General features: G+C 40.3%; 1 protein-coding gene across 2 annotated transcripts in view; it reads right to left on the minus strand.

Moving 5' to 3' along the window:
- Positions 1-27,713, minus strand: part of triob (trio Rho guanine nucleotide exchange factor b) — a 237,165-nt gene that overhangs the window by 10,177 nt on the left and 199,275 nt on the right. The window contains exons 38-55 of one of the 2 annotated variants that reach the window (XM_061951061.1): positions 14,380-14,666; positions 14,143-14,313; positions 13,123-13,218; positions 9,110-9,258; positions 8,914-8,980; positions 8,445-8,548; positions 8,289-8,358; positions 6,691-6,780; positions 6,484-6,576; positions 6,350-6,400; positions 6,115-6,192; positions 5,766-5,957; positions 5,475-5,652; positions 3,228-4,069; positions 2,356-2,609; positions 1,448-1,577; positions 1,331-1,358; positions 663-825 (exon numbers count right to left, since the gene is read on the minus strand). In XM_061951061.1, the coding sequence (XP_061807045.1) occupies positions 663-825; positions 1,331-1,358; positions 1,448-1,577; positions 2,356-2,609; positions 3,228-4,069; positions 5,475-5,652; positions 5,766-5,957; positions 6,115-6,192; positions 6,350-6,400; positions 6,484-6,576; positions 6,691-6,780; positions 8,289-8,358; positions 8,445-8,548; positions 8,914-8,980; positions 9,110-9,258; positions 13,123-13,218; positions 14,143-14,313; positions 14,380-14,666 (3,043 nt within the window). Of the gene's footprint in view, positions 1-662; positions 826-1,330; positions 1,359-1,447; positions 1,578-2,355; positions 2,610-3,227; positions 4,070-5,474; positions 5,653-5,765; positions 5,958-6,114; positions 6,193-6,349; positions 6,401-6,483; positions 6,577-6,690; positions 6,781-8,288; positions 8,359-8,444; positions 8,549-8,913; positions 8,981-9,109; positions 9,259-13,122; positions 13,219-14,142; positions 14,314-14,379; positions 14,667-27,713 lie in introns of those variants that run through there. The other variant, XM_061951063.1, reaches the window with a different exon arrangement.

The following is a 27,713-nucleotide window of genomic DNA, read 5'->3' on the forward strand; positions in this document are numbered from 1 at the left end:
GGACTGAAGTTGATTGGGAGATTTAAGCAAAAAAAGTTGAAAGAATATTAATCCCACATTTTTTTGTATACACTCCTAACTGCCTGAGGACTTTTTGTCTTGGTGGTACTTAACTGCTATTCAATTATGTATGCCCAAAAGGGTTAATCATCTTCTCCATAACGGTGATTTAGTGGGAGTTATGAGTTTGTTTCTTTGCCATGAGATGATCCCCGGCAGGTTGGGGGAATATACCTTATACCCTCAAACTGCCAGGGACTGCAGATGGAAATTAGCTTTTGGCTGTAATCTGGCACATATACATTTGATATGTTCATTAATGTGCATTGTCCCATATAACAAAGATAGAACAAAATATCAGGAGTTTTAATATACATACAAGAAAAATCAATTTGATGTGTCTGGTGGGACAGCTGATATTTAATGTTTCTCTGTGGTCTACTAGCAAATATGTCACAGATCGGTGTTTGGGCACCACTGATCTAAGGTAAGCTTAGAATTTTGGCTCTCTGTGCGATTAAGTTTTGACACCCCTGATATAGAAAGTGAAAACAAAATTAGATAATTCTAAAAAAACCAAACAAACTCTGACTAACATGAAGAAAACGGTATCCCCATGTGATTCCAACCACACAGAAGCACAGTCAAACATATTATTTTACCTGTAGGTGATGCTGCACTGTTCGTTGTTGCCAAGAGTGTCGTTGTCTGGCCCTCGCCAGGTGATGGCAGCTCGGGGTCGACCACTCACTCTGCACCTCAGAGTAACAATGTCGCCACTCTCGCATGCTACATCGCTAAGCGGGATGAGGAACTCTGGAGGAGCTGCAAGGGAGAATTATAGGAGGCAGAAAACAAGAAACTTGTTAATTAATTGAAAGTGCATTTTTGTTGAATCATACATTGGAATCCATAAAGGTGAATGCCCGGGCCGTCATATAAAGGTTTGTTTTTAATTTAGCCTGCTTGTGACACCATGTCAGAATGATATCAGGGTTACCAAAATATATCATAACACAGATGTTTGTTTTGGCTACTCAGTACTATATATCTAAGTCAGCAATATGTTGACTCAAATAAAAGAAAAAATGGAACAAAACAAATGTTGACCTAGTTTTACACTTGCATGAGACAATTCAGAACAATAATAATTGTATTAAAAATGTTACTTAAAATATTGGCGGCACATTTAGACCATGTTTTATTGTTGCTTTGAGAATTATTTAAAAAAATGAACAAGAGGCTGACTGTGTCCCAGAATAGAAGTTTGTCTTCAAAGGTTCCACTGTAGTTGCAAGTTTTACACACACATTCAACAACTGAAACCTACCATCGTAGATGGAGTTGGTATTTAGAAGCTGCAACGTAAACACAGAGACAAATATAAATGACCAGCACAAATTATAGCTGAGAAGGAAAAGAACTGAAGATGATTTCCACTCTCCACCTTGCCAGAGACTTTGCTGGCCAGATTGTCCTGAGATTTGCGGTAGCCGTTCTCCAACTTCCTGCCCTCTTTGTCTCTTTTCTCGGACTTGCGGCGGATACGAAGTGCAGTATGCCAGGAAAGTGATTTTCTAAAGCGGAGAAAAGAGATCAACTTTGACCACCTTTGTATGACGTGTTTGTTTATTTATCTAACACATTATTTAAAGGGGACTTTTATGCTGCATTTTGTCTTTTCTACTTATACATGTTGTTACATTGTTGAATACTTGTGTTAAACAATTATATCAAATCATAAAGTTTATTTATTTTGGTGTGAGCTTGCACGTAGTTTTGAATGTTTCTGTTCGCAGACTTTTTTGCAGTCTGGTTACATTGTGACATCACAGCAAGGTGGATGTACTTATTCGCACATTAACTCAAGCTATCAGCCTGAAGGGAAGGACCTACCCTCTGCTTCAGGCTTTGAGGAAAAAAAAGGTATGATACAGGATTATTTTCATCTAATCTTGGCATGCTTATAGCAACACTGACATACAGTGACATAAATGCTGCTATATCAGCTTTTTTTATGCAGAGACGTTTGGTGAGTATGCAGGTATACTTCATGATGTGACCGGGTGAAACTATATAATGTTATTAAGTTTATTTTTGACTGTCTAGAAAAAATTAGTGGTGATGACCTTAAGATAGACATTTAAACAGTGTAGATTTTCAAAAGATAAATGATGATAGTTCTGGAAAGGATGGGGCGTGGTTTCATTTGCCATCTGGGAATGTCTTCACAGATTAAAAAAACGGGTTATTAAAGTGACTGTGGTGCAAAATTTACACCAGAGCATAGCCAATACATATTATCTGTAGATTAAAATAGTCATAGGTTCCCTTTAAGTGTTCTGGTTGACTTACTTGATGGTTCCCTCGGTGAGTTCAGGGATGGTGGAGGATGAAGTATGTCCTAATACAAAGCCAGGAATCCATCCCTCAGCTGCAGGGCAATGCTCGTTGGCAGCCCGATATACCAGGAACATGTTCTGCTGGTTGCTGGCTAGTATTTGGACCACCTCACCCTGCGCCACGCTGATCTCATCTTCCTTCACGGCCACATAGTCTTGGGTCACCAACATGGTGGACACACTGCTGCTGCTGCTACTGCTTTCACTCTGTGCAAAGACCACAAGAGAGAGGAAGTTTGCAAACTACCACCACCAGTCGCTTTAATTATCTGCTTTCCATCAATCAAATGTATGATTTGATTGACAACTGGGTTCTTGCTAATAAGGCTAACATGCGTTAATGGAAATGTTAAAGTGCTTTGAATATCGCAGAAGCATGGAAGTGTTTATGTCTTCAGTGATGAGACAACCCAGTCTGAAAATACAAAAGTTTGTGTTCAGAGTGCTGTTGAGAGAAAAGATGTTGTGCATCAAAGAGTTATTTGTGTGTTGGTTTTCAGTACTAGGATTCCTTCTTCAAAGAAAGACTTGAAAAAGTAATGCTGGTAAAACATGAAGTTTAGATTGTGAACAGCAAAGCTGAAAGATACTGTCAAGTGGAAACAGCTTCTCTATGAATTAGATTTTACGTTAGTATAAGTTTGTCACACACAGACTCTCCGTGAGGTTAGTGCACTCGGGTAGCCGTTAATCTCCAATGTAGTAGTCGGTGCAAGCCATTCTCAGAGACAGCGGTGTGCTGACTGACTGCGGCCAGTCAGTGAAGGCGGGGTTAGTGGCAGTGAGTTGCTTCTCTGAAGCCATGACCCCGACTTGTCCTCTTACCCCATTGCTCTGGGTGGAGTGTATGGACTGCTCGCTGGTGGAAGAGCATGTGCTCATGCGGTCTAAATCCTTACTGTGGGTGGAGTGGCGGTGATGAGAGGAGATCCCCCTGCTGAAAGACTCCCCGCCACCAATATTGTCACCCATGTAGGAACTTTGTCGCCGAGTAGGAGAAGGAGGCACTGATGGGACAGTAGCCCAGAAGGGGTGGCCTTTATGAGCTGGGCTGGAGGGGATTAATGCTTCCTTTCCTCCTCCAGGGGACTGAGGTGACACCAGTGGTGAAACTGTCCTAATTCGCGAGTTCTTCAGGGCCAGATGCAGAGGAGCTACAGCCATTTGTGGGATAGCTGCTGCTTTTTGGCTTTCTTCAAAGCCTCCTCTCTCCAAGCTGCCTGATGGTCTGCTGCTGTTGTTACAGTCGCCTGCGTCGCTACCATCAGACATGTCCATCTTACGGTCCTCTGAATTTAACAGGTCGCCATTTGAATCGGTGTCGGAATACAAGTTAGAGGGGTTGCCCTGTGGGTGGCATGGTGACCACGTACCTGCTGATCTGTCGGGCCCTTCAGGGCCCGGGGGGTGGTGGTGGTGGACTGGCTGGGGGAGGCGCGAAGAAGGCTGGGGAATTCTTGAGGGTCGGGAGCGAGGACCACACAGGGAGGAAGAGTTGCCTGCTGATCCTCCAGAGCCACCGCCTCCACCACCACCTCCCAGACTGGTGGTACTGGAGGATGTACTGCCTCCCGGAAGGCCTCCGGTACTGCTGCTACTGTTGGGTGGACCCCCAGGCCCGCTGCCACCCACGTGATTCCTCTGGTACTCTATGGGGGACGTCAGCGCTATGGGAAGCAAACCAAACAATGCTTGTCAATTTCATTCAACGTTCATATTTGTGAACAATTGCTGAAACCTATCCCAGCTGACTTTAGTTGAGAGGCGGGATACAGTCTTGACCGGTCGCCAGTCAATCACAGGGCACATAAAGTATAGGACAAATTGATGGAGCTGTCCGGATCCTGATCATGGGATCGGATCAGGGGCAGATATTGGACTTTAACTGATCGCGATCAACCAGCCTGATCTTTACCACAGCTGTATCCCAGCGTTTACATCGCTAAAGATTGTACTCCCGCAACAGATCCCTTCAGAAGGGTTCACACTCAGGGAGACGCAATTTTATTTTCATATTCCTTGTTATACACATGCAGGTGTCGCGTAAATTCCAGGAGGGTACGTGCCTTGCCAGAACACCAGGTCGATTTTGAGAGCAAGCCTGCAACAAACTATTCACTATTCCTCTATTCACAGTGTGTAAAAATACTAATCCTCACCACAATGGCGGTAAATAAACAAAGCTTCTTTCAAGAATTAGCCATTCCTTTTCCTCTAGGGAATGGCAAAGCATGCTACACGCACACACACACACACACACACACACACACACACACACACACTCACACACACACACACACACACACACACACACACACACACACACACACACACACACACACACACACACACACACACACACCGTGCAGGACAACACAAGAAGCTAACTGCTAAAGCTGCAAAACAAAGTAGGGGTGATCGAGCCAGATGTCAATACTATCGATACCTACAATAGTATTAGTCTATAAACGGTACTAAAGTGATTAGATCAATATTTTTCTTGTTTGTGATTCTATTATTACAAAATCATTGTTTTGGGTCAGTTTTGTTATTATTTACAAACCCAGGGCATAAGACTCTGGAAAACCCAAATGACTGAAATAGGAGCCAAGAGTAGTTTAAGCATTGTTTAGTTATTGTGGACCAGCCACTTTGCTTTGTAAAAACAAAAGTACAGTATGTATCATTCAATACCACAAATGAAAATACACCATGTAGCAAATTTAAGATACGTTTTATAAAAATATGTTAATGTGGTTACTTTAGTTTTTGCTGTAAAAAAATGTTTGGTTCTATAATCTACTGTCAAGGTATCAGATCAGGACTCAAAATCGGATTGGATCTAAAGCCAAAAAATCGTCCTGAAGGCCAAACATGTTGATTTGGACATCCCTACAAAGAACCAAAGAAACTCACACCCCCGGTGTGTTGTGATTCCCGGAATGAAGAGAACATGTGGAAAGCATGTGGGTACAAACCCGCACCTTCTTACTGTGAGGTAGACGTGCTAACCACTAACCAAACAATTAATAAAAGATCATTTTTAGGTTTAGCTGGTCGTTCATCTCTCACCGTTGAGAAAATTACGCTGGTTCTCCAGTATCTGGCTGACCTGGTGCAGCCAGATTTGACTGACTCCAGGGTTCGCCGAATGGAGGGTGTACCTCTCCACGTTACCAGCAGATGACTTGGAGGTCAGTGTGAACTTGCAGGGGTCTTCTGCATTTTCTTCCAGACCCAACCAGCTCACCTGTGTGACAGAGAGGGATGAGAGAGATAAAATGAAAATCACCATGCCTACAACAAAACAATGAAGGGTTTAGGTTATTTTGTTATGTATTAATTATATAGTAACAGATTAACCTTGATGCTGTTCTTGAAGAGGTAGCCTGGAGTAGTGAAGCCCTTTTTCTTGTCCAGAGGCTCACTGAATATAACAATCTGCTCAAAAAGGAAGATTCTTCTCTCTTTCATTCTGGACAAAAGTCCCCCATCCTGGTCTGATACCAAAAAAGTGTCTTGCAGGAGTAATCTGCCCTGTGCTACAATTTTACCCTGAAGATAGAAGGAGAGCAGAGTCAAGTGTGAGTGAAGTACGGTAGTACAAACTGACATCTGGTGGTGACTAAATGAAACACTACTATATAAATACCTACTGACATGTAGTTGCCAGACATGCACTGACAGAAGCAAGTAAACTATTTAGACTTACATCGAAGCCTTGTAGGCGTCCAACATTCATCATGTCGTTGCAGCGTTTGGGGACCACACACATCACCTCTACAGCTTTCTAATATTAAAAATAAGAAAATGAAATTCACTTCAAGAGTCAGGCTGTATGCATGTGCTATGGAGGGTGTGTCTTCTGTTTTAATATATTATAGTTGAAGCTTTTTTTAAACTCCTAACAGGTGTGGTTAACCTAAAGTTGTTACAGTTTGTCTTACCTCCAGCTCTGTAGAATCCATTCCAGCCTTCTTAGAAACCTTGAGAAGATCCTAATAACAACATTTTTACAAAGAGTTTAAGTGTCCATGCACTGAATGCTAAATGTACGATAATAGGCAGTCCAGTAAGTTACCTTAAGTAACAGCTGGTATTTCATTATGCGCTGGACAGGCTTGATGAGCAAATCAGTGAGTTGCAACCTATGGCCCAATCGCTGCTTAAGCTCCTGATTGAAAATAGCCAAAAATGATTGGATCCAAACACAGGAATATTAATCTTGCATACATAAAATGATATGACAACCGATACAACATTTTGGAAAACGACTTAAAAGGCTTACTTCAAAGTAAGTGTCAATGTACTCTGACACAATGTGCTCCGATTTGGGCTTGTTCTGGCAGTAGACAATGTACATGTGAAACCTGCGCTCCTATATGAAGAAAATATACAAGATAAAGTTATATGTTAGCTGAATATACATACTTAATTTTTGGCATCCATTATTGGTCAGTGTGAAGCTGTGGTCTTCAGGGATTTCCAGACCAAGAAGCAGAATGATCTTTTTCAACAGGGAAAAATTAATCACGCATGTTCACATAATTAGTTTTGATATCTGTGTGCCAAGCCCTGTGTTTTCACCAGGTCAGGTTACCTGGTGAGCCATCTTTGAACTGGAAGCACACTGGATCTCTCAAACTGATGGGAGAGATAGAGTGGGGGCCCCCCAATTAAATATTCTGTATAAAATGGTATGTTAAATAAAACTGGTTCTAAAAGTACCTTATTTTGTGCAATACTAAGATCCTTAAATTATACAGCATTGTGCTGCAATTAGCTTACCTGCTGGCAACTAGTGCGCTAATTGCTCGCTGGCAACTTGAGCGCTAATTGCGATCTACCATAAATACTACCTTACACGACTATCATATTGATACTTCTTTCTTCAACGTTTTCCAGGCCAAAGACAAGCAACTTGATAGAGATGAAGCAGGGACCCTCAATTTAAATATACTGTATAAAATTGGGTTTTAAAATAAACTGGTCCTAAAGGTACTTCATTGTGCAATACAAAGATATTCAAAGGATACAGTATAGCGCCTCTACTAGCTAGTTGGCAACTAGAGCGTTAATCACGAGCTACCTTAAATGCTAACATGAATAATGTTTTCCAGGCCAAAAGTAAACTAGTCCTAAAGGTATTCAAAGACTACAGTATAGCGCTGCTATTACCTAGTTGACAACTAATGAATTAATTGCTAGCTGGCAACTAGAACGCTAATCCCTCGCTGGCAATAGCGCGCTAGTCGGTAGCTGGTAACTTGAGGAGTTATCTTAAATGCTAACATAAATATAATAAGGGGGACTTCAACAATTTCCAGGCCAAGGACCCCGAAACTTATTGGGAGAATGAAAGGGACCCCTACTTACTGTATAAAATTGTGTTTTAAATTAAACTGGTCATACCAAGTGAAATTATTGTGTTAAAAAAACTTGGCCAATAAAGCTCATTATGATTCTAAAGGTACCATGTTTTGTACAATTGTAAAATATCAAAAGTAAAGTAGAAAATAGTATAGCGCCACTATTATTTAGTTGGCAACTAGCGCGCTATTTGCTTGCTTGTGGAACCATCTACTTGTATATCCTGTATAAAATTGTGTTTTCATTTTAAACTGGCTCTGAAGGTACCAAGTTTTGTGCCATACTAAGAAAAAACAGAAATGAAAACAGTAGAGTGGCGCTATTACTTAGCTGGCAACTAGCAAGCTAGTCACTAGCTGGCAACAACCGCCGCTTATCTCAAGCTATCTAACACGCTAACATCAATATAATACAGGAATTTTATAAAAACATATATTTAAAAAAGTCTAATCAACCAAAAATCTTACGACCCCCTACAATACCCCTGTTGATGAACTGTGGTGTAAAAAAGTATACCTGTTTGACAAATAAAGAAGCAAGTCTGTCAGGATCCTCTAAACACCTCTCAATCTCTGCGAGGAAAAAGCTGTGGAGACAACAAATTATTTCTTCAAAAATGTATGAAGGAAAAAAATAAAATATGACCACAAAGAATAAAAGCTATGGACATACTCTTTGTGCCAGTCATATATCTGATGGATGTTTCCAAAGACAATCTTGTCTTTTCCTCGCATGTCATCTGGAACTCCTTCTTCCTTCATCCTACTCATGTAACCCTGTGAGGAGAACAGCCTTTAACTAAAAAAATCTAACTTACAGTAGGAAAGGGATTCATATGGCCCCATTCCTGGAGAGAGGCGGGTGTAATCACTTTGCAATGCAGTCTGCTGAAAATTATGGAAAGCGCCACTCTACATTGCAACTGGCCTTGTGGTCAAAGTTGGAATTGCCCCAAAACACATTTTAAGACATCCAAACCTCTACTGCCATCATGCGGCTGAAGTGAATAGTAAACCCCCCCAGTTCGTCATGTTTCATGTGTGAGGTAAACCGCCACAAATGGGGCCATATGAATCCCCTTCCCACTGTAACAGGAATAATTAGGTGCATATACTAGAGAATTTTTTTTCTTCTTTACTACCTCCACTACTGATCCCAAATCTCTGACATAGTCTCTTTCTGTTTCCACCAACTCCAGTAGGACGTAACTGAAAGAAGAAAGAGAAACACTGTAAGGAAAATATAAGAGAAACATTCATATAAGAGACACCAAAGCAGAACACTGTGCTCAACGGTCAAGCATGACCTGTGTTCAGAAGTTTAAGCTTGTGACTTACTGTCTTCTCTTGAGAAAGCCCGACTTGCGCTCGTCCACCTCATCCATGGGCGAGGAGGAGGAGAGGAGGGAGTTGTCTGAGGGGTTGAAGGAAGGAGAGCTGCTGTCACCTTGCTCCACTGACAGAGAACTGGGACGATCCTCCAGTGACTGAAGAGGAAAAGATGAAGAGGTAGGATTTAAAAAAAAAAAAAAAAAAAAAAAAAAAGGATTATAAAAGTGTATAAAAAGGCAAACGTGACTTTAAATCCAAGCACAGGTTTTGAAGTCTTCATCTGACAAAGACATTTCGGACAATTTAATCCTTCCAATTTTGTGGGAGCAGTTCGTGGAAGAATCTTTCCTGTTCCAATGACTTCTGACTTCAAAGTGATTGTAGGTGAATTAACAAAACTAACATCTTGTAAAAATTATTCACAGATAGGTAGGGATGTTCCGATCAGGAATCTTTGCTGCCGATTCCGATCATGCATGGATAAGGTTGGCCGATACCAATACAGATCACATGTATTAACTGAAATGTTTTCAATCTATTTATGAGTGCTACTCACAGCTTAACAATATCAGCACTATATTTTAACAAGTTCCTTAATCTCTTATTACATACAATTGTTTATGAGCAAAACAGTCAATAGTACACAATAACCAAACAAAATAAAAACGACTATCTATTAGGTCTACTCATTTTATTCCTTTCTACCCTCGAAGTCCTCTTGTGTCCTCGGACTTAATTTGTAATCATTAACAAAGAAATAGAAAAATACTCATCCAATCACTCTAATATTGATCATATACTGATATTACCGTTGGTGTCGACCACCAATTTACGGATCGATCGGCCCACTGCGACAATGTTGTTACAGTATATTATTATTTCTCTAACTCTCATTAATCTACTTGTTAATTTCCTGTTAATATCTGTTCACTTTCTGATGTCACATGGTTGGATTTATCTACAATTCTTTAAATTTACTAAGCGCCTATTTCTTGGTGTCCCTGCTTCTGGTTGCTCTTGGTGTGTAACAAAACTAGCGTCGTCCTAATATTTGATAATCATACTTAAAATATTAAGAAATGCAGTTTATCGAATCATCCATCACAAAGAGATTAGCTAGCTCATTATCTCTCAAAATGGCTCGGGAATTTTGTGAGATCGATACTATTTTGATCCTATCTATTTACTCGCAAACTTTGTAGTCTTTCGGTGTAATACATCAAATATATATGATAATGGCTTCAATATAGAAGCAACTTGTCTTTCCATTCTACTGGCACTTTAATACATCTTTTGTAGGAGTGTCAGATTAAAGCGTTAATTGTGATTCATTTATTATAGTCATACACGCTATATTTTTTAATCGCGATAATTATTTTTTAATCTTTTTAAAACAATTTTTTTACTATTTCTGTATTATAGTCGCCTCTCCATCACCTTGTGCTTGGCTAGCAGTATGCAGCACAAAGATAATATGTAGCCACCGTGTAAAGGTCTCACTCTGTCAACAAACTTGAAAGCGAGTGATATTAGGGGCTTTAAATATTGGGGATATTGTTGCGCTTGTAACGTGAAAGCAAGACAACTTGAAATATCTTTGACACACAAACGTGTGCGCCGTTTATTCAAATCAAGAGCAGAAGTATCTTTTTATGTATAGCGAGTCAAAATGGCGGTCACAACAAACCCGCACCTTTGGGTAAAACGCTTGACGGTCACTTTAAGGTGCCGCACCGAATTACTCACTCTTAACTGCATATATGAATGGTAAACAAGATCAACATTGTTATGTGCACAATAGAACAATGGCAGTGAAGAATGACGACAAAGTGAAGTAAACAGCTATGCTGAATTATGTCCTTAAAGCAACCGCTACAATATGATGAATTATATCTAACAAAGTGTAAATTGTTCTTAATAAACTTAAATACTTGTCTGATGTGTATTCATAGTTTAAATGTTGCTTTGATTTTAGCGTAAAGTGGACAATGCTTCTTTTACTTTTGGGTAACTTGAATTTATCTACTACAAGAGTTATGGAGAAATGGCGTCACTTCTGCTTGTGTTTTGACCCACATTAAGATGCCTTTATACTATTAGAACTAGAGCTGTCAAAGTTAACGCAATAATAATGCGTTAACTATAAGTTCTATTAACTGCGCTAATTTCTTTTTAACGCGCATGCGTCCTGACTCTTTTTTGACCCTTAGTCCATTCCGTAGAATGAGAAATGTAATGGCGTTCAGTTACTGTTGAGTCACAAGCTCGAATATAGCGAGCAGAAATGCACAAAGAAAAGGGGACAGCATGGCATTCCTATGTTCAAAGCCATGGCAAGTCGTTCTTCCGACAAGACAAGGCTATTTTATCTTCGAGACGACATCACTGCAGCAACTGCATGCTGGTGCACTTTGCAGTTTGCAGAGAAGTTGAACTTTACATTCGTGTTTTGTTTGGATTAGGGTTGAGTGCATTGCTAACTGCCTTATTAGTAAGATGGAATAAAAGATCAGCAGAAAGGAAAGATGGTAAGTAGGAAGTCTAGATTAATTTTTTATCTGAGACTTTCACGACGTCAAAACTTGCTAAGACACCTTTTCTCATACCAACGACATACTTCCGGCTTCACAAAAATAGTGCTATAACTACCATGATAAAATGAAATGAAAAATCGTCTCATATCCCGATCATGCTAGATATTTTGTAATATAATCTGTAATACTTCTGCCTAAATAAATGTTTTTTGACAGATTAAAATAAAGTGTATGTTCTTTGACAACCTGTTCTGATTGATAGTCCGCAATTACAGAATGTTTAGCAGACTGAATATTACATTTTAATAATAGAGAAGGTTAGGACATTGTCATGTAGAGATATGAATACCATTAACTTGAACGACATGTACAGACTCAGAAGCATTTATTCAGGTAAAAATATCACAGATTAAATGACCAAACATCTTTGGCAATTAAACCATGATTATAACAATACACATTTTTTGTTATTAATGAGTGAAGCTGGTATCTAAACATGGTGTAGCTCCTCCTCTGAATGCAAGTGCTCCTACAGCAGGAATACAAATTCTGTAATGCTACAAAATGTGGCAAGACACCAGCAGGTAATTTATTTTAATTGTCTTTAAAAGCGGGTTTGTGTACATTTTGTGTTGAGCTGTTCAAAAAAGCATAATGTGTAAAAAAACATTTCATTAAGGCAAACTAATTGTCCAGTGATGGTAACAAAAACTTGAAAATGATCTGTCTAAGGTACACAAAAAAATAATTGTATCTGCAATTATCACGATTACATTTAACTATGAAAAAAACTGTGATTAATCGTGATTAAATATTATATATATCAATATAGTAATATTACATGTACAATCATATGTACATTAAATATCAAATCAGAGCACACTTACATAGAGGATAATGTTGTTTTAATAGCCTTTGCGTGTCATAAGGAGCATGCACGCCTCGTCTGCCGCTTAACAAAATGAAAGCATCGCTTGTAAGCAAATAGCTGCAACGTCATGTTCTGTCGTTGAATAAGGTTTAAAACATAATATAATGAGAGAGGCTCCAGCACCCCACGCGATCCCGAAAGGGACAAGCGGTAGACAATGGATGGATGGATAATGTTGCACATTGATATACGTGTACAATCAAAGTCAACATTTCCTCATGGGAAATGTCTCACAAAGTTTTACATCTAATTTTAGGGTACGTTCACTTTGACTTCCGGTTTGAACTCCGAGTTTGTTAAACTTCCAAAGTGGATGCCCCCCAGGTGTTCAGATACTTCTCTATAAACAGTGTATGGTCAGTAAAAAGGTTTGCATTGCGATAAACTGGAAAGTGCAACGCTCTTTTGTCGGAAAAGAAGACAGCAGGAATTATTAGTGAGTCAGTCATGAGAGATGACTGGTAGGACACCATGCCTCAGTTAACAACACCCAAGCAAGTGTTTTGCATGCAGAGAGACCTCATGTGCATGTATTTGTGATATTCCTTGCTCACCATCTTACTCTTCACCAGCTCCTCGATGGCACTGACCAGTTCAGCAGCACTGGGAGTCTCTGAGCTGTTGGGCCTAGCAGACAGGCGGGACGCAGACTGAAAAAAAAACCCGACACAAAAACAAAATTAAGGGGGTAATTTTTTTAATTTGATTCAAACTAATGCCGAGATCTTCATGCAAATAGAAGCCAAGCAGACTCGATGTCCGCGGCTGTCTATGTTCATGATCAAGCTCACCAGTGGAGTGTTTGGACCCCGATACTCCACATGTTCAAATAACGACTTGGCAGGTGTGTTGTCCCTAATAAAAAGGTTCAATTGGGGCCAAGTTGGAGCCATTTACAGGTCGGTTTTGGGGAGAACATGGGTTATGAGTTGAGTTTAGGTCGAGGGCATGCTCTGAGGTTGAACTGTTGTCAAATTAAAGACAAATAAACATGTTGCTTGATACTGCATCAGTGACAGGTCCAGTTTGAGGCAACGTTTCAGTCTCACAAGCCTCACGATTGCATGGGGAATGGAGTATTTGTTTTAGCAACAAGATAGTAACACTCCTAAGGGGTTACTGACAGTCATAAAAGGAGATCTCAAGAAGATAGATCAAAAATAAAAAAAAAGGTGTGTGGATGATGAAGGTGTTTTTTTACATGGAGAGATAAGGGAACTGGGAAAGAAGAGAGGCAGAACAGAAATCAACATAATGCTGATGGAGAGAACATGCAACCATTAAGAACATAAAAGGAAAAGAAAGGAAACAATATTAGTACCAATGTAAAAGGTGTATGTTCATCTTTTACAGCTTTAAAGAAAAGGTATTTTGAAAACACGAAGAGAAGGAAAAAAAGAAACTCTTCTTTGCAGAGAGGTAAATAAAAGCCAAATTCTTGATGTTACCAATATAGTAATGGTGAAGAGACGCCACACATAACTGTAGTTTTAGCAATGCTCAAATGAGAAATGGAAATATTAAAAGTATTATTTGGTGGCATTATTTTGCCCTTCTGTGCCGCGCTGACCCACCTTATCATCCTGGGAGTCGGGCTGCAGCAGACTGTGTTGCTGGATGGCCATTGGCGGAGGTAGAGGGACGGCGTCAGCCCCCTCTTCGCCTTCCTCCTCACCGCAGCTCTGCATTCCTGATGAAGAAGACTTGGAGAGCGTACCGCTGCTCAGACCTTCGTTACGCATACGCTGGGGAGGAAAGAGTTGAGGAAATCAGCTACAGGGTCAGAACAAAAGTACAGCTACTGTTCTCACCTCCTCCAGTGTTTCATCCTGCGGCGTGGCGGCGCAGTCATCAGAGTCCTTGTGAGGCCCTTGCATTACGTCCAGGTTTTTTCTGGCACCTTCCCGGTTCTTTTTGTGCTTGTGGGCCAGCTTCTTCACATGACCATCTGCCTTGCCAGAGCTTAGTCGCCTGACAGGGCTGGTCAGCCACTTCCTTAAGGTGTTCCCTGGACGTTTGGGGCCGGGAGAGCTGTGTGGCCCCAAGGTGTGGCTGGAGCCCGGCTGCAGGGTGTCATTACTGGATACAGACAAGGTATCTAACGGAGAAAAAAAAATCTTAATTGGCATTTTAAAAGAAAACATTACAAGCTGGAAAGTGCACGTCCGAAAGTAAGTGCATGGGAATGTTGAAAAATGTAAGTAACCAAGCTGAAATGCTTCAGAAAGCAGTGAACTTTAGACACATGACATCGTATCACAGTAATTGATACCATGCAAAAGCCTGAGCATGGCCTCAAAGCAATCCAAGAAAGCTTTGAGATCCTCCGTACAAAATGGCTGCATTTGAGCCATAACAAACGATACATTTTTTTTGTATGCCAAACAGCGATGGTGCATCCCGCATTTTAATTCACTGTGTCTGGTATAAAACAGACAGGAGTAAATGCTTTCAACACAATTGTAACAATGATTGTTTCTTACAGCATTCACACAATCATTTTAAAGTAAATTAGGGCTGTCAAATTTAACGGGTTAGCTAATGCAATTAACCATGTCTCAATGCAGATTAATGACCAGATGTATTGTAAACCCATGCTCCTTTACCCTGACCACGGATGGTTACCTGAAAGGCGGCGTGAGTTATTGTACGGTCAGTGATCAGGTCAATCAACGCATACGTCAGTGCAAAGATGAGTGAGGTGACTCCGACTGGTGTGCTCGCTGGCAAGTTTCACTTAAAAAAACACCCTGACTAGATTTTGTATCAAATTGTTCGCAGAATTTGAGCTAATAGTAAAACATTTAAAAAACAAAATAAAATAGCATTTGTGTAAAAATATTGGGCTCTTTTTTCAAAAGTGTGATTAATCCATCCATCCATTTCCTACCGGTTGTCCCTTTCGGGGTCGTTGGGGGTGCTGGAGCCTATCCCATCTGCATTCAGGCGGAAGGCGGGGTACACCCTGGACAAGCCGCCACCTCATCACAGGGTCAACACAGATAGACAGACAACATTCACACTCACATTCACACACTAGGGCCAACCCCTGGGTCCTGAAGACTTGCGCTGCTCAGCTAACTGGGATCCTGCACTCCATCTTCAACCTGAGTCTGAAGCTAGAACGGATACCAGTGCTATGGAAAACATCCTGCATAGCCCAAGAAGCCCATGTCATCGGGCTCAAATGACTTCAGACCTGTTGCCCTGATGTCCCAGGTCATGAAGGTCCTCGAGAGACTTGTGCTGGATCAGCTGAGACCACTGGTGGCTCCTTCCTTGGATCCTCTACAGTTAGCATATCAGCCCCAGGAGTGGAAGATGCTGTTATCTACCTGCTGCATCATGCTCACTCTCACCTGGATGGTGGGAAGGGCACTGTGAGGATCATGTTTTTTTATTTCTCCAGTGCCTTTAACACCATTCAGCCAATTCTGATGAGTGACAAGTTGCTCAGGATGGGTGTCAGTTCATCCATTATCTCCTGGATCACTGATTACTTGTCTGACAGGCCCCAGTTTGTGCGACTGGGGAGCTCCCTGTCGGATACTGTGGTCAGTGGTGTAGGTGCTCCACAGGGGACCGTACTGTCTCCTTTCCTGTTCACCCTGTACACCTCAGACTTCCAGTATAGTTCCAGGTCCTGCCACCTGCAGAAATACTCTGACGACTCTGCTGTTGTCGGGTGTATCAGAGAGGGACGGGAATTGGAGTACAGGACACTGATCGCTGACTTTTTGGAGTGGTCTCAGGCGAACCATCTGGTCCTTAATGTGGACAAGACCAAAGAGCTGGTCATCGACTTCAGGAATAGAGTGACGCCGGTGGAGCCCATCAAGATCCAGGGCCGGGAGGTGGCAGCAGTGGAGCAGTACAAGTACCTGGGAGTCCACTTGAACAGCAGACTGGACTGGAAGGACAACTGCAAAGCTGTTTACAAGAAGGGCATGAGCAGAAGCTTAGGTCCTTTAATGTGTGCAGCAAGCTGTTGGAGATATTTTATCAGTCTGTTGTGGCCAGTGCACTGTACTTTGCAGTGGTTGGTTGGGGGAGCAGCACCAGCAAAAGGGACTCAAACCGGATTGATAAACTGATCCGGAAAGTCGGCCAAACTATTGGCACGCAGTTGGAGGCGTTTGTGTCAGTGAGGGACAGGAGGACACTGGACAAACTGCCCGACATCATGGACAATCCTGCCCACCCACTCCACCTGACAATTAAGGGACAGCGGAGCTCATACTCCAACAGGCTCCTTCAACTTCCTTCCCGCACTGTGCGATTCAAGAACTCTTTCATTCCACACTCCATCCAGCTGTATAATAACTCGCCATACAGAAATAGATGACATCTGCCTATTACCTGACACCTGACATGTTAGCTACTTCTCTTTGTTTATAATGTCTATTTTCTATTTCCTGCTGGATCTACTCTCTATTTTATGCTGCTGCTGTCACATATACTGTATATACTGTAATATTGTACATGGTCATTGGTATATATTGTATATATGTTATAGACATAATATAATATATCTGTACATATATTATTCTGTACACATATTATGTATATATTCGTATATATGTTAGATTTTTTTATCGCTATATTAGTCTATTTATACCTGCATTGTCCTTTCCATCCTTACGCTTTCCATCATTGTAACTGAGCTACTGTGTTGAACAATTTCCCTTGTGGATCATTAAAGTTTGTCTAAGTCTAAGTCTATTTAGTGTTGCCAATCAACCTATCCCCAGGTGCATGTCTTTGGAGGTGGGAAGAAGCCGGAGTACAAGGAGGGAACCCAGGCAGTCACGGAGAGAACATGCAAACTCCACACAGAAAGATCCCAAGCCCAGGATCGAACCAAGGACCTTCGTATTGTGAGGCACACGCACTAACCCCTGTGATTAATCTGATTGAAAAAATAATAATAATTGTGTGGCAGGTTGTGGGGAAGTGTTTGTTACATATAAATATACAATACACACGGCAGGCTGACCTGCTCGCAGTGATGGCAACTCCTGGATTATTTCTTTTTTAAGTCCATAGCTGAGATAGGCTCCAGCACCCCCCGTCACCCCAAAAGGGACAAGCGGTAGAAAATGGATGGTGAGATAATAATTCAAGATAAAAGAGGCTGCATGCATCATCTGAATATCTACTGTTACTATTTTCTACATTGGTTATTGTGCCTGATAGTTATTTATGTCGTGTCCCTGTGAAATGTCAATCCACACAACATTCCCTGGATATGACCTTTCACCTCCCACTTGCCCTCCCAGTTCATCAATGTAACGATCTTGGACAATAATTCCTTGAAGAAAACCAGCACCCATGTTGATGAAAACTCCTGTGACTTTAGGGAGACACAATGTTTACGAAAAGCAAGATGGATGTTTTAAAATTGCAATAAAAAAAATCTCATGCTGTGTCCTAAGCCGTTGCTAAACCTGCACATTTTTTACTTGGCGCAGGGAGATCTGAAGAGAAGATGCACAAGTAAAAGTGTTTACGGGGGCCGACACTGACTCAGCGATTACGCCTACATCATTGTTTGAATAGTTTATGTCATGTGACATTTCAAGTTGCTGAACATCTTGAAAATGATCAGGTTTTATATCTTTGCAGTAGCGCTGGACCCTTAAGGGAGTATTTTTCCATGTTTAAACAACATCCGTCAAGGATTCAGCCATGTGAAAAGTCTCCTTAAAAAGGGTGGGAGTGGAAATTCTCCCTTCCTTAATTGGACAAGACTTTAACACAGCCTTTCATGTATAAGCCTACACCTGTACAAAATGAGGCTGTGTGCTATGGTGCAGTATTTCTGCTTCCAGGAGTTATATTCTATTGCTGTTATGAAGCATGTGCATGGGAAAAGCATACTATTAAGATCCAAATACAGATATTCCTTATTTAGACCGAGCTGAAGTCATGCAGTTATAAACATTTACTAATTCTGCAGGAAGATTTATTTTTTTTTAATTATTAATATTAATATTATTTTGATTCAAGTTTCTTAGCCATTAACCAGTCAAAAAAGGAAAGTTAATCACAAAACAGATAAAAAGAACACCATGACAGTGGCCATGAGGAAGTTGTCTTAAAATATGCTTACAAGTGACATGATGGACAAACACTGCTGAGGTTTGCGTGAAATTCTGTATTAACATTATTATTTGCTGTGGTACCTCCCTGCATTTCTTCATTGTGTATTACTTGTTAAATATATTGTTTTCATCACACTAGCATGTTGTTTTAGGACACTATCACTTATTGTCACCTATTGTCAGACTGCAGTTCATATATATTTCTATTAGCTCAGAGGTGTCCAACTTGACTTCATTAAGGGTCACATTGCAGTTATGGCTGCTGATTTTTGTTTAATGGCAGGGCACTCAACGTTAAAGTTGCATTACCGCCACCTACTGTATTGGAATGTGAACCAGAGTTCCCTGCCTTCTCCCTCCCTCACTTACATACATACATGTACTGAACCTTCCATCCATCCATTTTCTACCGCTTAAATTCTATTCCATAAACCCGTCTCTTGTAGAAACTTCACTAAAATTATTTGGTTGCTGCTGAGTACCCCTTTGAAAGTAAACTGCTTCTGTCAATGTCTTCTAAATTCCTCTCTTAGAAGACATTTGTCATGTCAGTGGACATGATTGCATGTTCCACTGACTCTATTGCATTGTCACATAATCCTGTTGGGTGTTTGCTTATAAGGTTCAATGTCTTATTCAGTCTGGTGTGACAGGATTCTTCCCTCTTTTATGCTCCCCCATACAGTTCTTTCCGCTCCTACCGTGTTCTGTATTGCATATAAATGTCTTTCTTTTGTACTCATGTCCCGGGATACTTGCCACTCTTTGAAAATATTGTCTTTAATAAAGGGTTTTGCCTCTGCCTTACTGATAGGTACCACTCTGTGCTGCTCTAGCATTAGTATTGATTGACCTGCCAGTTCATTCCCCTTTATGCTTGTGTGAGCCGGAACCCATAAGAACCTTACGCTGGTTTTCGCCCCCTCAAGCCTCAACAATATTTCATATAATTCATTAACTATATCTTGTCTGCTTTGCGACCTAAACAATCTTGGCGAGAGATTAATGCTGACCTTGAGTTGAAGCAGACCTCCACCTTTTTTTGCTGTGACTGTTCTACCCACTGTCATCCTGCTGTCATTGCCAATAGCTCGACTGTAAACACTGCCAGATGGTTTGTTGTTCTTTCTTTAACTGCTGTACGGAGCCTTGGTACTTACTACAAAGGCAAAGCCCGTATTTCCTGTGATTAGGTGTTTCATTCCGTCTATATATATTGGATGAAACAAACTCTATTTAGTATTAAAACGGTCTTCAACCATCACTGCCACACTTCCACTCAGCCCTTTTGGCGCGACCATATATCCACCGAATCCGCAGGGAACTATGGAGGAGTAACTGTTACATTTCTTGATAAAGTAAATTGCATTTGTGTCAAGCTCATGTCTTCTGCTATTCTCCTGCTCCTCTAGTCAAAACATATATATTTAGCTCCCTCACTCTCCCAGCACAGCAACATCACCTTTCTTGTTGGATGCTGCATTTCAGAGTGATCTCTGAGACTAACTCAGTACTGTATGATCATTTGATTATTTCTCATTCGCAATGGCATCTCCCCATCTCTACCTGTAGTGCAGAAAGAGGAGTTGTACCTAAAGCTTTAAAACACAGTCTCAGTGTTTGTGTCTGAACTGTTTCCAATTTTTTTTAAACACACTTTTTGCTGCTGACCCACATTGAATGCATCCATAATCTAAAGTAGTCCTTACCATAGCTACATAAAACCTTTTAATGGCTGTTCTGCTGGATCCCCACTCTGCTCCTGCTTGACTTCTCGTCACGTTCAATATTGTTTTACACCTGATAACAATGCTGGTAACGTGCATTCCATGTAAGCCTAGCATCCATCCACATTCCCAAAATATTAAACTCATTTACTTGTATTATTATCTGGCCATACAATTTTATGGTAGCAAGGACTCTCTGTTTCTGCTTGAACACTATTGTTTCTGTCTTCCCCACTGAATAACCTAAAGCACTAACAACTAATTGCCTCTATATTGAAAGTATTATGAAACATATCTGATTTATGACACCAAAATACTTTCAAAGTTTACAAATATATAGATATGATCAAAAAAGTATAAATCTTACGAAGATTCCTGAGCAAATTTGAGAGTTAATGAGCATGTGATTTGTGACATAAAGTTAAAGTTAAAGTGTGGCGAAATTATTCTGCATTTGACCCATCACCCGTATTGACGCACATTATTTCCAGGCTTTTGCGGGCTACGTAAAACGATGTGGCCCCCAAGCTCTAAGTTTGACACCTTTGTATTAGACAGTAGCAGTATGCCCATTAACACCTGTGTAAAGGTGTTACCCTAATGTGTAATTAGACTTCAATGTCCAGTGAGTGGCGATCAGATTAGCAGCATAGCTAACAGGAGTTTGACTGGATGAAACACAGGTCAACTGCCTTTGGCGACCTTTGCCCTTTTCGGTTTGGGGGGTCTTTGAATGTTGCAACTGCTGCAAAACAGCTGGTCTGTTTTACTTAAGGGGTACAACCATAACATTGTTAAGAGTTACCTGTGAAAATAAGGTTTTAGTTTGGTCACTGCTTGTGTATTTATTATTTATTTTTCTTATGTTTATTATTTAGCACTACAACTACTCCACCAATTTACCCGAAACTTTAAGAAATATAGCATGGGCAAAAAAGGATGTAATTTATGCAGAGCCAGCCCTTTTTAAAGATGACTTACAATAATGATTTTCCACTTTTCTGACTTATATGTTGTTACAGTGTTGGATATTCGTGTTCAACAATGTCAAAGCATCAAATCATAAGGTTCATGCAGTTTGGCGTGAGCTGGCAGGCAGTTTTGGATGCCGAGGTTCGGGGTTTTGCAGTCTGGATGCGTTGTGACATCACAATGGGGTGGACATACTTGTTTGGACATTTAGCAAAGCACTCAAAAATTGTTTTCATCCTATCATGGCTTAAATGCTGAAAAAGCAGATTTTTTTATGCGGAGTCTGAATCGATCGTAGAGTGTGCAGGTGTATCTTATGTTGTCGCCAGATGAATCGGTATAATGTTTATGGAGTTTATTTTCCACCGTGTGTGGAAAAAAAAGAGCAGCGAAGACTTCAAGACAGTGTACATTTTCAAAAGATAAATTATAATACTTTTAAAGAGGGTGTGGTGTGGTTTAATTTGCAATCTAGGAACACATCTACAAATTAACATAATGCAGACAGACTCGGGTTATAAATGTGACTGTGGAAGCAAAACTATAGCCAATACATTTTATCGAGACCAGTGTTTTTTAACCATAGGTGCCAACCCAAGTCTGGAGCTAAAGACATAGAGAAGTTTCTTAAACTCAAAAATTATGACTAAAGTGGTCGAGCTGTATTTTCATTTGCACTTTAGTTTTATTGGGATTTAAAAATCATATTCATGATTAATTTATTTGATCTATTTTAGCACAACATCATTGTGTGTAAGAAATAAAATTGTGTCAGGTATTTATGAGTCCCTTCTTACGCAGTATATTTGGTAGTACTTCTTATAATCAGCCTGACATAAGCGGAGCCTAAGGTTTATATGGGAAATAAATCAAAATCTTTGTGATTACCACATGGTTTCATATAATTTGACAACATTGTAAACTGTAAGTTTTTTTTAGATTTTATTATTAAATATGAAAAAAATCAAGAGTATGAGTCAGTGTTATTATTTGAGTGGGCCCTTGGACAGTCTATAGTGGAAAAGTTGGGACACAAGGTCAAACAGGTTAAGAACCCCTAAACTAAAAACAAGAATGTCGATTAAAATCATTATAGGTCTCAGTTAAAGAATAAAGCATGAATGAATGTGTAAGGACAACATTCATGCAGGAGTTCTATAAATGTGTACACTTTTGTGCTGACTCAAGTTAGTAATCCAAGTCGAAATAATCACATTTTAAATATCAGGACTTGGGGCACAGTCAAATTTGCAGAGATTCAAAAAAGCAAGTTGTCCTTTCCCCAGTTTTAACAATAAGCTGATTTCCCTGATATTCAGTCATGAATGCACAATTCATGACTGGATGAAATGTTGTATCATAATTTCAGAATTGTGTCCTCCACATTCCTCTAAAAACAGGCTAGAATTATAACTCTGCTGCACGTCTGTGTTCCAGAATAGGATGGGGGGAGACGGGACTGCTGGAGTAATCCGAAAAGTGGCTCCAGCTCTACAGGAGCATGCCTGAGATTCCAAAGGAGTCACCAGGGGAGCATCTTTTAGTGTGGTCTTATCTTCCACGGGACATGTGGTCGACACACAAACATCAGTCGGTGTGTTCTGGAGACATGATGCTCAAAGAGAGAGGACGTTTTTCTGGTGTTGTCTGGGTCCTGTGGACAATGCATGCTGAGAAGTGCTCACCACCGACAGCCACATTTAGGAAGGGCGTGGAGTTGGCATGAAAGATAAGGGAGTGGACACTGCCTTCGCTTCACATTCTGGCTAAAAACAGTAAAGACATTGTGACATTTTTAGACCGTAAAGGTCTTCAGACAAAAAAGATGAGAAGCATGGTATGTATTCATTCAGCTTCATTGCTTTCTGCTATACAATAACAAACACTGACCTGTCTGAGTACACAAATACCAAAATGGCACTGTAGTTTTAGATAGAATACATATTTTGTCATACAGAGAGATTCAAATTGATTGACGATAACACTAAGACCCTGCTTTAAGTTGATATCGTAGTGTTGAAGTTGGACTGCCTTATTCCATCATGACAGTATAAAGAATATATAAATGCTGAGTAAGCGAACAGTGCCAAAAATGTCAGACATAATCATAAACATTTTACCCAGGTCCAGCAGCCAGAACTTGCAGTTGTGCGAGTGTCCTCCCCGTGCTGAATCCATAGTGCAAAAAGGGTATAGTGACACTAAAGCCTGGATTCCATGGGCCATGTCAGTCAAATATCAAGCCTCTGGAAGTTCGACTTGAAGCGATCCCTTACAGCATCTCCACAGGTAAATTTAAATTCAAAGGCTAGTCCTTTCCTTGAATATGTGGACTGGAGTTTGTGAAATCCAGACAGAGGAAAAATAAAAAGTCCAATGCAGCATGAGACAGTTTCTCCTTCCCTCCCGCCCTCCCTCCCTCACTGATTCCCTCGTGAGTGGGTTGCTATAAGGACATTGGGTGAGCCTCCGCTATGTGTGTCCAAGAGAATGTCTGGAAACATGCTGTGCCTCTACCATACTACCCTGAGGAGGTACACCTACTCAGTTAGAGGGGGCGGGTGCATATTTCACAGGCATGAAGATGCACAAAGGTTGCACACGACGCCTTGAAACAAATATAGATTCAGTTATGAAATCATCAAGTGCAGTCAAAAGTTAACGTGCAGTCACAAACTTTCTTTTGCAACTCAAAATCACATATTCCATTCATCGAGCCATTCATTTTCTATACCTCATTTGGGTCACGGGTTCGCTGGAGCCTATCCCAGCTGACATTCTGGATTGGTCAAGATTTAGGCAACATTCACACCTAAGGACAATATAGAGTAGGGGTCTCAAACTCAATTCACCTGGTTGCCGGTGAAAGCATAGAGTCGGGCTGAGGTTGGACCACATTAAAGGGGAACATTATCACCAGACCTATGTAAGCGTCAATATATACCTTGATGTTGCAGAAAAAAGACCATATATTTTTTAACCGATTTCCGAACTCTAAATGGGTGAATTTTGGCGAATTAAACGCCTTTCTATTATTCGCTCTCGGAGCGATGACGTCACAACGTGACGTCACATCGGGAAGTAATCCGCCATTTTCTCACTTTCGTCGGTGTGTTGTCGGAGGGTGTAACAACACGAACAGGGACGGATTCAAGTTGCACCAGTGGCCCAAAGATGCGAAAGTGGCAAGAAATTGGACGAAATTTGTTCAAAATACGAGGCTGTGGGGAAAGTCGACGAAATGGTCAGTCGTTTGTTCCGCACACTTTACAGAAGAAAGCTATGCTACGACAGAGATGGCAAGAATGTGTGGATATCCTGCGACACTCAAAGCAGATGCTGACATCAACTCCAAAACTGGACAGATCAGCTTTCAGGAAAAGAGAGCGGATGAGGGTAAGTCTACAGAATATATTAATTGATGAAAACTTTATTCATTACTCGCGGTTTTACGTAAATTATTATACATAAACTGTGTTTACCAATAATTTAGCTTAAAAATATTTAAATGCAGACAGCCCTGAATTGGGCTGTCTGCACTCTCAAAGTGCATGTTGTTGCCAAATGTATTTCATATGCTGTAAACCTAGTTCATAGTTGTTAGTTTCCTTTAATGCCAAACAAACACATACCAATCGTTGGTTAGAAGGCGATCGCCGAATTCGTCCTCGCTTTCTCCCGTGTCGCTGGCTGTCGTGTAGTTTTCGCTTGCGTACGGTTCAAACCGATATGGCTCAATAGATTCAGTTTCTTCTTCAATTTCGTTTTCGCTACCTGCCTCTACACTACAAGCATCCGTTACAATACATGCGTAATCTGTTGAATCGATTAAGCCGCTGAAATCCGAGTCTGAATCCGAGCTAATGTCGCTATATCTTGCTGTTATATCCGCCACGTTTGTTTGTATTGGCATCACTGTGTGACGTCACAGGAAAATGGACGGGTGTATATAACGATGGTTAAAATCAGGCACTTTGAAGCTTTTTTTAGGGATATTGCGTGATGGGTAAAATTTTGAAAAAAACTTCGAAAAATAAAATAAGCCACTGGGAACTGATTTTTAATGGTTTTAACCCTTCTGAAATTGTGATAATGTTCCTCTTTAAGTACTCACTTAACAATCGCGTTTTAACCACATGACAACATGTTTTAAACGACTTCTATCAGCAGCTAAAGTGACCCGGAGATAGGGTACACCTGAAGTCATTTTAAACGTAACATTAAAAGAAAAAACATTTTATATTTTGAGACTGTTGAGTTGCCCAGGAAATTGTCAGAGATAGTTCCGCTTGCTTACAGGAAGTTGCTCTTTGGGTTTTCCTTTGTGTTTGTCATTTTTGTGTTTGAAACATTATTGTAGTGTCTAGAGGGATTCAAGATTGCCATAATATATTTCAATATTAGCCTCCTTGGTTGCACTGGCCACAATTACACTAAACTATCAAGTTAAGTAGAGAGTCATGAAATATGGGCCTTTGGGCTGCAAAAGGGCCAGGAGTATGAGAAACAAAATTAAAGTATACAAAACAAATAAAAAATGTTATGTTCCAAACATTTAGATGGGTAAAATCAGTAAAATAAATTAAATCTGTAAAAATTAGAGACCCCTGATATAAAGACCATCATTTTACATGGTTTGTCTCATTGGATTGTGCATGAGAGAACATGCAAACTTCAAAAAGAGATGCCCAAAACAGATTTGAACTTTTGATCTATTGATTGTGAGCCCAAAATGCTAACAACACATCAAACTTGCTGACAACCACTCATCTTCCCTACAGACCTTTAACAGATTTCAAGACCTTTAAGTGCTTATGCATAAGTTGCACATCTAAAAGCCACCCAATACATCGTAAAAATAGCGTTACCTGACCTCTAAAAAAGTTGAATTATGAACACTTCTATTCAATAAAGGAATTTGAAGAATACAATTTGTTGAATACTTAATAGAATTTAACATAAATATGAAGTTTAAAAAATGGTTGAGAAACTTTTTCTAAACACATGGTTATTTATTTATAAGATAATTGCCATCTCTGAACTTTGCAAGCAAATTATGGTGCAAGAACTACCTTTGTTTTTCTGTCCTTCTGGGACTTTTAATAGTCAATTATTCTGTGCTTCCAGGAATTGGGGAGATTTTACTCTAATCCCTGAAACGGTCACACTTCTGCAACTTTGAACAAAGTGGCCTACATGGTGGTCAGCAAACACAAAGGAATGATGAAGCAGCAAAGATCTTTTGTCATTCTTGTCTACTATGTCCTTTTGCTTGAGCCTTCCCTGCTCCTTTTCAAAATACTCTCTAATGGCTGCATAAAACATGCAAACAGTGCAAGCAATGAAAAGCAGACTAAAAAACAAGACCTTCTGCTAGCACAATAAATAAAGATGAGAACTTGTAAAATGATCATTCTCACCTTCCCTTGCCGCATAAGGAAAATGCTCAGCTAATTCCCAAGCTGTGATTTCCAACATTGAATAGATAAACACAGCCTCTTCATATGAACGCTGCCAAAACAATATTTGTATGCCACATCGCCATAGAAACAAGCTCTTCTGCACTTCACTTCTCCTGCACTTTTAAGATTACAGAGATGCTTTGATGGTTAGATTTGTGAATATTTATGTTACTTCTTAACGCGGTGCAGGTGCTGACATGAGAGACATCCAAGAATGCTTAGGCTTAGCGGCCTTTCAAACAAGAAAGCACTGTTCCCATCAGACATTAAACTTCAGTATGGTATGCATTTTTTGCAGCAAAAAAAATGGAATGAGAAAGATACAAAAAAGACAAATAACTGTCTTCTTCTTGCATTTGGAATGTTGGATTTTAACTACAGTATAGCAGATTGGATCAGGCCAAGGGTTGCACGATAAACTAAACAAAATACAATATATATAACATAAATGTGGCTGATGATTGAACTTTTAATACTATCCTCATATTGTGATAATACACATTTTAGCTGTGTCTCGCAAATTTGACAGCGACACGCAGACGACCGCGTCCTCATCGCAATGTAGCGTCTTCATTAGCGAGCCAACTAACGGTTAACTAATCCTCGCCTCCGTGGCGGGGAAAAAAAGTGAGTTTCTTACAAGTACATCACTGGAGGTCAAGGAATAACGTGCTACACTACATAAATTATGGTGTAGGAGGATACAATATTCCATGCTAACTGCTAAACTAAATCTCTTGAATGTAAACCGTGGGGGGCGGATCAATGCAAATATCAACAGTAGCGATACCAAGCATAGTATCAGTATACAGGCGATACTACAGTGATTAGATGTATTATTCGACAAAATGGTTTTTTTTTACGTTTTTTTTTTTTTATT

Source organism: Nerophis lumbriciformis, linkage group LG04, assembly GCF_033978685.3.
Source record: "Nerophis lumbriciformis linkage group LG04, RoL_Nlum_v2.1, whole genome shotgun sequence".
In the NCBI taxonomy this organism is placed as follows: Eukaryota; Metazoa; Chordata; class Actinopteri; order Syngnathiformes; family Syngnathidae; genus Nerophis; species Nerophis lumbriciformis.